Source organism: Vespa mandarinia, chromosome 4 (genome assembly GCF_050613455.1).
Source record: "Vespa mandarinia isolate Hongniang chromosome 4, ASM5061345v1, whole genome shotgun sequence".
NCBI lineage: Eukaryota > Metazoa > Arthropoda > Insecta > Hymenoptera > Vespidae > Vespa > Vespa mandarinia.
In genome coordinates, this window is record NC_140813.1 from 5143639 (window position 1) to 5154609 (window position 10971).

Here is a 10971-nt window from a genome sequence, read left to right on the forward strand (position 1 = left end):
TAATCTTCTTATAACAATAACAATAACAATAACAATAATGAATACCGTCTTTTTTAAGAGGCATTTACAACTGACTTGCTGGTAAGGAACATATATCATGGCATGATTCTGTATAAAGTATACTGAAACATTCAGAGATCATTGCTTTGATCTGAAATATATTAATTTATAGTTAAATTTATTAATAATCTAAATTACACATAAGAAAATATTTAAAATACTTGCTTGCATTGAAAAATCTATTTCTATATCAGTATACTTTATTCAAAGCAAACCAATCATTCATAAGATAATTGCATATAGCAATAGGTCCTTTGGTCCCTGAACCTAAATTTGTACTTATACTTTTAGCACCTTAAGGTTTTACAGTATTTTGACCCTTCGTTATGAGCTAAGAAGTGTAATCAGTGTGAGTGACATTGAAAAAGAATAATCTATACTATTATTATTTCTTTTAAATTCGTGACCATACATTTAAATGTTTCAAGTTTTTCACGAATTAAGTATATATTTACAAATATTAATCATTTTTTGCTTTTTTATATCATTGCCATTTAAATGACATTGTCAATTTTATTAAATAATTAACACAACAGTTATAGATGAAAATAAATTGTTTGTATTGTTATAAATATAGTGTTATGATTATTAGCTCAAAATTTAATGCAAAATCTAATGTATCTAAATCAATTTGATGTATTTTATGTATGAAAAAATAGTAAACTATACAATATATACATTTAAACAAAGTTGCCCATTACCTGCTGAGTTGACAATGTCTACTTTTAGCGATTTATACTTTTAGAAAAAAGATAATCTGCTTTAATACACCTCGATGGGTCAAAGATCTTTAAAGGTTCAGGGAAATTTGCATTATAAGCTATTAAAAAAAGAATTAAGCTTGTTTGATATAAAACTTATTAAAACAATCATATTTACAATAATTATTATTATCTTAAAATTTGTTCTTAAATAAATTGTGCGAATGATTGTATATATGAAATCAAGTCAGTTCTTTAAATATATGTATATATAATTTATGTAAATGTGCATATGTATGTGTAAAAATTATATATACACGTACGTATACTTTAAGCTTTATATATATATATATATATATATATATATATACACATATATAATATATATATATATATATATATATATATATATATATATATATACATATATATTTCTTTCTACTTTCATCACTGGACATATGTGCTTACAAAACACATTAAGAATATAAGACAGTTTAGTTTTTTATTTTTAATTTTGACTTTACTTTTCCTGTGTTTGCTTAAAGATATTTCATAATATAATTAATTGTAAATTTTTTATACCAAAATCCAATGAGCTATGTGCTCTTTGTGGAATCATTGTGCTATGCAACAAATTTCGTAATACAGTACAACAGGCCAATTATCAAGTTTTATATGACATATATAACGTTACAATATTACATTTGTCTTATATATGTACATATATTATTGCATGTACGTATTATAAATGTGTAAAGTTTAAAAGCATATTTAAGTAATACTATTTATTCCTAGTCCCTCTACACTTTTTATTTTGTTTCAAAGGCCTCATAGTACTAGTATAAAAAAACTATATAGATTTAATATCATTTTTATGTGTATCACTCAAGCTTTTACTATTGTCCGTGCATAAATTTCCATTTCTGTTACTAGCCAGTTCGATGTTATTTCAGTCCCTTGAATATATGATGCTATATTACATTTTTTGAATATCCACTAAAATGCAGAGCTAAGAAAAACCACATTAAATCTCAAGACCTCTTCTGTGCCCATTTTAGGTCATCAGCTCTAGGCTTACAACCAGTTAATTTTTCAATAATGATTTCTAAAATATACCAAAACCGGAGTTTCTCTAATGGCCAATTTAACCAGCCAGTAGTAATGCAAAAATATGTTTCATGCGGTGCAACATGATGCACCCGATGGTGTTTTCTTGGTAAAATTACTCTATGTTCCTGTAGCCAAACTACCCAAGGAGGAAGTCCGAAATATGTATGTGACCATTTATGAATCTGTAAAATATCTTTTATTTGTCCCAACTTTGTAACTTTCTTTACATATAATTAAGTCTCTTATAAACAATATATATCACACATATTTTATGCTTAAAAATATTAGAAAAATTACCTGATTAGTCATTGCTACAAAAATTGCAAGTAAAAACCAATAACATGTCCAAAGAAACTTCTGCTCGATTTCCGGCTCTGATAAAGTAAGAAAGTCCCATGTTAATTTGGAAAGGAATGGTATGGTAGCCATACAATTGTCACCGTTCGTTTCAATAAAATCGTGTCTCATTATACTGGTTGGATCGATGTGATGTTCACGAAAAGGCCTTAAAAAATTCTATAAAATATTTATCATATTTATCATATTTATAATATTATCATAACATTGCAAATGCTTTGATGATTTTAAAAAATCGTACCTTCCCCAGAATGGGAAGTTCGACAGAACCCCATGTATCAGCAGCCCAATGAACTACTCCAGATCCAAAATCCGCTGTGATGATTCCGCATAATGCTGCTACTATTATCGAACTTAAATTTTCAAGTTTTAATCTGACCAGGATGAACAATGAATTTACTGCTACCAGCGTGATACAAATACCAACGCATATACATTCCTGCGTTCTTTTTCCTGTAAGAAATATAACATTTATAAGTATTATAGGTCAAATATCTAATAGACTATTATTTTTAATGCCAATCTGATAAATATTTATGAATTTATTAAATTAATCAGACATTATGAACAAAGATACCATCCTCTTTGGGCAATTTGATTTAAAAATTTTTCATTCAGTATTACTTATTTTTATGAATTATTTAAAAGTATTTTAAGAATTATACGTTCTTATTATATACGTTCTTATTATATCGGTCATATTAATAAAATAATATGTTTCTAAATAATAGGTTTTTAATATGTCTAATTGGGAATTAATAATAAATATGTAATAAATTTATTATAGAAAGCTATTTAAAAAGATACGACCGTAATACTGAAACTTATTACACTGTACGATTTTATTTGTCATTATTCATAATGTCTGTTTTAAATATTTAATCTATAAAATATATATACTATATACATCGTTTCACATTCATTAAAAATTATACAAGTTTTATCTTTCCAAACAAAGTAGCAATTTTTCAATCGATTTGTGAACCATTTTTTTAGCAAATTATACTAATATGAAAATTATATCGAATATAAATTAATAATTAATTACGGCTAGTGACGTCTTACGGCAACTCAGTTGTAAAATGGAGCAATATAGAAATTACTTCGTTATCGTAACATCTTTACATAACAATCTCAGCACGGTAGTGATGCGGTGATTAAGTTGCTTATATCGTGACAGCTCTTTATTTTGGCTCGCGAAGATTTCAAGGTACAAGTGACTTATAAGTGGCAAGTTTTGGCAAGTAATCAATTCTGATGTGATGGATATTTTATATTATAATATTCTATATATTTTTTATTTTTTTTTATTTCATTTCAATTTTTAATACGTATATTTTGTATATACATGGAAGTATATACAAAAGCGTATTACTGAATATTGAATGTTTATTCTAAAGAAATAAAAAGAAAGATTTAATTAGTAATTAAGTTTGAACAGCTATACGCATATATCCGAGAAATATAGATTACAGGAATCTCATCTTCTTTCATTATCTACAACCTTGATGCGATACGGAATCTTTAATTTATCAAGCTTAGTATTCATTCAACAATCTTGACGATAAGAATATTTTATCAATTTTATTAATTTATTTTCTTCCGTTTTAATGAATGTGATTTGTTTTTCTTTTAAATTACAATAAGATTGATAAGAAAACAACACATAAACACATTTTAAATTATGTCCGATATTATGAATATCCATTATTAAACATACTTTTGTGAATAGAAATTCTTTGTACTAAAAAAAGGATCTTTTAAGTTCCTAAAATAATGGAATAAGCAGAAAAAATTAGAAGTGAGAAGAATACGAAAATAAGCTTCGTATATGATGGAGCTAATGAAGATGAAGTCATAGTAAGTATATGATTTGAAGCGTTCAAGGAAATAGACGAAACAAAGGAACGTAAAATACTTACCGCTACTGTAAAGATTTGCTAATTCTTGTGCACCTTTATGACTAGGACCCCATCTCGGTAATATCCTATCTTCATTAGAAGTGGGTACCACCGAATTGGCATTGGGATCATCTTCGAGCATTGAATTTTCGTAAATTTGTTGTTCGGTTTTTACTGGCGCTAAGAAATTCGTAGCCATTGAACATGCGGCCGATGCAGCCTGTCCTAAATTAGGCACCTTTATGTCATCCATAATTAGCCTATACCTTTACGATTCGCTGTAAAATACAAAGGAAATTTTTCCTCAGGAGTTGCTTGTGTCATGCACCAATCGTCGTACGTCCTTTGGTACCGCGATATTTCGTTGTGTCTCAATAACACGCGAAATAAAGGAATAAGGATGATAATTTGTATATTTCCTTTAAAAACGCATTTGATTTAGCAGTTCTTCTTTATTTGTTCTTCTATTTAAAAATTCATTGAATACCCTGAACGTTTTAGAATCATTCGAAATTTTCTACTTCGAAGTAATTCGTCGCTTCTTCTCATATCGCCGTGATCATACTATTTCCTTCTGCGTTTCTTCTTGTAATCCTTTGTTTAGAACGTTCCTCGTTTGACACCGCATCTGATGATGATGATGATGATGATGATGTTTTCCCTTAAAAATACGCATGTTGTAAGAGACGACATGATTACACGTTCCATTGAATTTCCTTCCTATTTCCGTGATATCTCTTACATATCATTATAGACATAACAATTTGCACGCGTAATAGGTTGTGAATGGTAAAAGGCACTACCGGTACCTATTCTTTATTTCCTAGTTTCCGTAGAGCCAAAACGAAATGACGTAAAATACGAATTGATCAATAATTTATTCGTCGACTATTGAACTATTGAATATGTTTTACAGCGTAGTTGTTTTACTCGTTTCCTTTTTTTTTCCCATTACTTTCTCTCTTTTCTTTTTTTATTTTATTTGACACATCTTGCAATAATTCTGATGTAAGCATAAAAAATTTTTAATGTCATCTATAAAAATATTTGACTGAAATAAATAAAAAAATAGCTAATATAAGTCATAATATGATAAGATAAATTTTTATTTGCATTGGCAACGAAGACTTATCTTTCACGGTTTACCGATTCGAGAAAATTATATAAATTTAATGCATAGCAGGTTAAATTTACAATGACATGGATTAGACACGATTGTTGCTTATTAATCTATTACGAAAGATTATATATTTCAGAATATTAAACAAATATTTCTACGATTAGACAATGAAAGAATAGATTTTTAGGACGTAACAAATCATGGTTATTGATAAATCTAAATACGCGAAAATAAAAGAAATTATGAAGATTGTGTTAGGCGTGTCAAAACTATAGCACGATTATAGCATTTTTAGTACACACAGCGCAATTTAATAATAATAATAATAATAATAATAATAATAATAATAATAATAATAATAATAATAATAACAATTCATTTTAATAAATATATAAAAGTAAAAAAAATAAAAAAATAGAATGTAAAATTAATGTTTGCATTTATTGTTTTAGAATATAAAGAAGATCCAACAAGACGATATTTGTTATAAAGAAGAATAGAGGAAAGATTGTGATCATTAAACAAGTTTTTAAAAAATATAAGATATTTTTTTTAAATGAATAATCAAAATCCATCGATAATCGGATAGACGTTTTGATTTTCTTTTTTTTTTCTTTTTTTCCTTTACAACGTCACGTCATGTTAGAGATTTAAGCGAGCGGACAAGGCAACGGAGGCGCCAAAACGTCTGTGCCGGATTTGAGAGTGCGCACGTGCCGCCGAAAAGTGGGTTAATTTCTTGCTCGCACGAGCTTTAAGAATGACGAGAAGAGTACTATATCCTTTATTACCTCGATGATTCTTCTCTTTGTTCCTTCGGGAACGAGTGAACGAAGCAATTCGGAAGAATCCTCGAGTGCATCATCTCTTACCATATCTGCGGACGTTAACCTTGTTCATACTCTCATTCTCTCTTTCTCTCTTTTTCTTTTCTTTTCTCTTGTGTTACACAGACGACGAGTAGGTAAAAGATAATTCATTGTGACCCTGCCAATGAGAACAAATTCTCCAACGTGTGAGTTAATCGAGCTTATTTTAGATATTTCTGATTTTTTCTTTTTCTTTCTTTCTTCTTTTTTTTTTTTTTTTAGGTTGAAGTGTCAAAAAAGAAAATTGATGTATTATTAAAATAACGAACACGATCTAAGGATTGATCGTCGAGACACAGGCACAGACATTCTTTAAAGTATAGTGATGTCATCCTTTGATGTCCATCGTTTTATTGAATGAATTCATTTCATGAATCAAACGAACATCTCTTTGGAAAATCCATGTATGGAAGAAAGCAAAAGGTTCACAAAGTGTGAGAAAGATAGGGAGAGAGAGAGAGAGAGAGAGAGAGAGAGAGAGAGAGAGAGAGAGAGAGAGAGAGAGAGAGAGAGAGAGAGAGAGAGAGAGAGAGAGAAAGAGAGAAAAAAAGAGAGAAAGGAAAGCAGGTGGTTGAGAAAGACCGGCACTGAGAATCAATTTAAAAATGCTGGACTGTCGCGTGCGTTACTGATTCTTATACGACGGCACCAGCAGACTCGCGTGACGTGACTGACGCGCGCTCGTCTCTTTCTCACACACAGATACACAACACACGCAACACGAGAATAATGACGCGATTCCTTCGAATGAAGAAGGGCGTACCCGTGACAGTGCGACGATTCTTATTGTTGAATTTGAAGGAACTTCTTCTCGTAGAGGAAGAAAGTTCGACGAGTTATCCTTCGAAGAAATAGACGTAGTTGTCGTAACGGTAAAATAAATATCCTTCCTTTCGTTGATATCTTCGAGACAAGTGTCCCCGAAGCCGGCTCCACGATGCACATGTACGCATACGGGGTGGCATGCGTCGAGTAATATACTTTTCTGTCGCGAAATACGGTACCGGCGAGCGCGTCCGGGAGTAGAAGAGCCGCCTAGATGTGTGCTATTTGTAAGACGAACGTCGGACGAAAAGGGCGAAGGACGTAAGCGATTCCCAGATAGAAAGAGAGTCAGAAAGAGGAAAAAGGACGGAACGTACGTGCGTGTGCAAGGAGAGATAGATGGAAAGATAAAGATAGCGATATATGTGTGTGTGTGTGTGTGTGTATATATAGATAGATAGATAGATAGATAGAAAAGAGAAATATATATATATTTATAAAAATAGTGGAAAGAGTGAGAGAAAAAAGAGAAAGGAAGAGGAAATTTGGAACGGCAAAGAACCAAATGCGAGATTGATTAAATAGAAAAAGGACCACGATAGCGGTTTGGGAGGGACGGTAAAGATAATGAGAGGTCGAAGAGTAGCGCGGCAAGCTTCGACGCCGAGGATCGTGCCACTGCCGACGGAGACGGAGGCGCTGCTTTCGCTTTCGTTCGTTCTTGTCTACGGTGGAGGCGGTGGTGGTAACGGCGAGGCGGCGGTGACGGCGGCAACGGCAGTTGCTACTGCTGCTTTTCCTGTTTCTCCTGCTCTCCCTCAAGCACCTCCCGTCTTTCGGATTAGACTTTCGAGCGGTCTAAAACTCGAACGAGCGCGCCTCTTGCGCTCTTTGTTCCTCTAACCCCACCCCCTCCTACCGTACTTTTATCGTTCGCGGTTTACTCGACGATCGGTGTCTTTCGGCAAAATTCGCCTTCTTTCGTTTCCGCAACGGGCGAGACCGAAGCTGTCCGATTGCGATGCTCCTGCGCGACGCACTATGCTTCCACCCATTGGGGTGACACGTTCTTACCGTCTTCATTTTCTTTTTCCTCCTCTCCTCGCAATCGAACTGCTTCGAAACAATTACGTGTAACACCGTTTACAGATCATGCCGTTATTGATCCTTCTTCCTATTTCTAAATAACTTTCGATGTATCTTTCTTTGTCTTTCAATGTTCTAAATCACAAAACGTTCCAACACGTATTTATTTTCTGTACTGCTTTTAATTATACAAGTTATGTTTCAATAATATTGTGATTATATTTAAATACATTTTTTTTTTTACAGATTTAAATATAAATCTATGCTTTCATTATTATCTAGAAATAATATTTATATTTTGTTCTTAGAAATATTCGTATGAAATTTTAATGATACATATGAAAAACTATTTAACGTTGATTGAAATTTAAATATATTATAAAATTGTACATTTGGTTGATCTGAGATATAGAAAATTTATAAGTTTTTCTATTCATTCACTTGGTCACGAAAGTTACAATACAATTCTTCGCACTTACATTAGACAATAATCTTTCTTTGTGTTACCCTCCAAATGGCCTTCAAGTTTCACCGCAAAGGAAAGCCGAAGAAGCTACATAATTCATCGGCCGTCCGCGCGTATCGGACTACAGCGTGAAAAGCATCACATGACTCGATGGCCATTTCGTCTAGGACACTTGCTGTTTCGCAGAATGCTCATACTTTATTTAATATACAATCGACCATGCAACCAACCCTAACTTTTAACTCTCCGTCCATGTTAGAAGATACACGTCGTCTTACGTTCGACGACCTTACAGGAAAACGAACTCTCTTTCATATCAACATTTTATTAGACAAAGAACAAAATTGAAAACTTCTTAAGAATTAATCGTATTGTAAATATTTTAATTATATATATATATATAAACTCCGAAGATTGTTTATATGTATTCGCCTTTATTACATATTCGTTATATATGTATGGTAGAAAGAGAGGTGACCTTTGACATCCTGTACGCAAGGGAACTCATTTCTATCGATGTCAATTTTATTCTTCAAAGGAATAATAAACGAGCTCTGTCTCTAAACAACAAAAGTCGATACTTGAGACTTGCATATTTATAAGTAAATTAACTAGATAGATTTTCTATAAGTATATTATAAGAAAGTACTCTATATTACAAGAAAGTACTCTATGCGAATAGTTTGTATTTATAAATACATCCTTACGTATAATGAGTGCGAGATAAAATCATTAGTTAGTAACATATATATATAGAATACGCATTTGATTATGCGATGAATTATATTCATTCTACTTGCTCGTATGTGTATAGAGAGAGAGATCAAGACATAAAAAACTCGTATATTTGAACGTAAGAACATGCGAATCCTACTTTCATTCTCGTCTATTAACACCATCACAATAGTCACGAAGATAACATCGACAACTTTAATTTGAAATGATTATGTAAAATGTCGTTTTAGATCATGAACTAATGTTATAGGAGTACAAAACCAATGTGTCCTTATCGCTATGACGTTATAGCTTGCATTTCTAAGATAAACACTTGTTTCATTTCTGAAAAATCGCGAAATAAAGAGTTGGCAAATATAATGATATGACAGAAACAAATAAAGAAAATAATTAATCTTTGAATTTAAATGACGGGTTAACTCATCTTACAAAGATTTCACTTCTTCCTAATAAAAGAATAAATATATAAATGATTTATTTCTCATTCCAATTAAAAAAACCATTATAATGTCCCAATTTTTTATATTACAATTCATTAATTTAACCATTGTTTTTGATCTCTACCGTATTTTTAATCGAAAGTTTTATTTTTAAACGAAATTAATTTAATAAAAATAAATTTTATATGTTCACATTCATTAGTCGAAAATTTTTGCCGATTAATAGACTAAATAAGTTTTTAACGCATACATTGAAATAGTGTAATATTTAGTTGTTTAAAGTTGTTTATTTCTATCGTATTGCGATATGATTAATTGAATATGAATTCTTTTGAATATCGAGTACAAGAGTCATTTTATATCTAATTGTTACTAAAATGTAGAAAAGGAAAAATTTCTCTATTTAGATTTGATTGCAAAGAACGATAAAAATGTCTCGGTTAACATTGTGAGTATTCTACTTAATACTTACGTATCAGGAACAATATAACAAAGATTCGTATTTCCTTGAAATATGTAAACAGATGATTTTCGATCTCGGTCGATATTGTAAAATGGTAAACGTATATTTCTTTATGGGGAAAAAGAAGAATTTTCATATTTCATTTAGTAAACACCTTGGAGACCCTCGATAATTCCACGTGCCGCATTACGAATGCACCGCCCGTAAAAGTGAAAGTATGCACTCACGTGCTTCTAAATTTGTACTCCAACTGGAGTACTTACTAAAAATAGTTTCATTCATATTTTACATGATTATACTTAGCAATTACTACAGCTATTTCTTACAATATTCATGAAGAAATTTCAAATGTTTAAAAATAAAATTATTAGATAGGAATCGTTCGTATTAAAATGTATCAAAATAATTTAGTTTTGTCTGGCCATTTTCATTTCATTCCTCTTTACATTGCATCAATGAAAATCACATATTTTTAAATAGTGAAATTAATTATTGATTTAAAAAATAATATTACAAAAAAAAAATGATTATATATTGAATTACAGTGTGTTATACAGAGAAGATTACAACAGCAAGCAGATAATCTGCAATCGTAACAAGAAAAGTGTTAACGATGTTGATTATTTATGTAAATTCAATAAACGGGAATTTCTGTATGCGAAGTCAGAGAATAGTTACTAGATAAGAATTTTTTATTTTACGATATATTTCATTATATGTCAATAATTTAAATATTTGGTTTGATTTTTTGTTGTTGAAAAATTATAATTCAAATCATAATTTAAATATTCTATATACCGTATTAATTAATAATAACAATGAAAATTTAATAGAAAATAAATTATATTCTATTGCATATGGATATTTCGTGTTTGAAATTTTTCTTTTTCGATTAATT

General features: G+C 30.6%; 1 protein-coding gene across 6 annotated transcripts; it reads right to left on the minus strand.

Annotated features, from left to right (window-relative positions):
• Positions 1-1201: 1201 nt before the first annotated feature.
• Positions 1202-7021, minus strand: Kua (Plasmanylethanolamine desaturase Kua). 6 transcript variants are annotated; one of them, XM_035875783.2, is made up of 6 exons: positions 6882-7021; positions 4617-4790; positions 4151-4407; positions 2470-2681; positions 2169-2387; positions 1202-2053 (listed from the first exon to the last, which is right to left on the minus strand). In XM_035875783.2, exons 3-6 carry the CDS (start codon positions 4380-4382, stop codon positions 1793-1795), a joined length of 924 nt encoding a protein of 307 aa, XP_035731676.1. In that variant the 5' UTR covers positions 4383-4407; positions 4617-4790; positions 6882-7021; the 3' UTR covers positions 1202-1792. The 6 variants fall into 6 exon arrangements, with proteins under 6 accessions (XP_035731676.1, XP_085512823.1, XP_085512820.1 ...); XM_085656697.1 differs by adding an exon at positions 6041-6126 and having other exon boundaries at positions 4151-4790; positions 6882-7020; XM_085656694.1 differs by having other exon boundaries at positions 4151-4790.
• Between the last annotated feature and the right edge of the window lie 3950 nt (positions 7022-10971).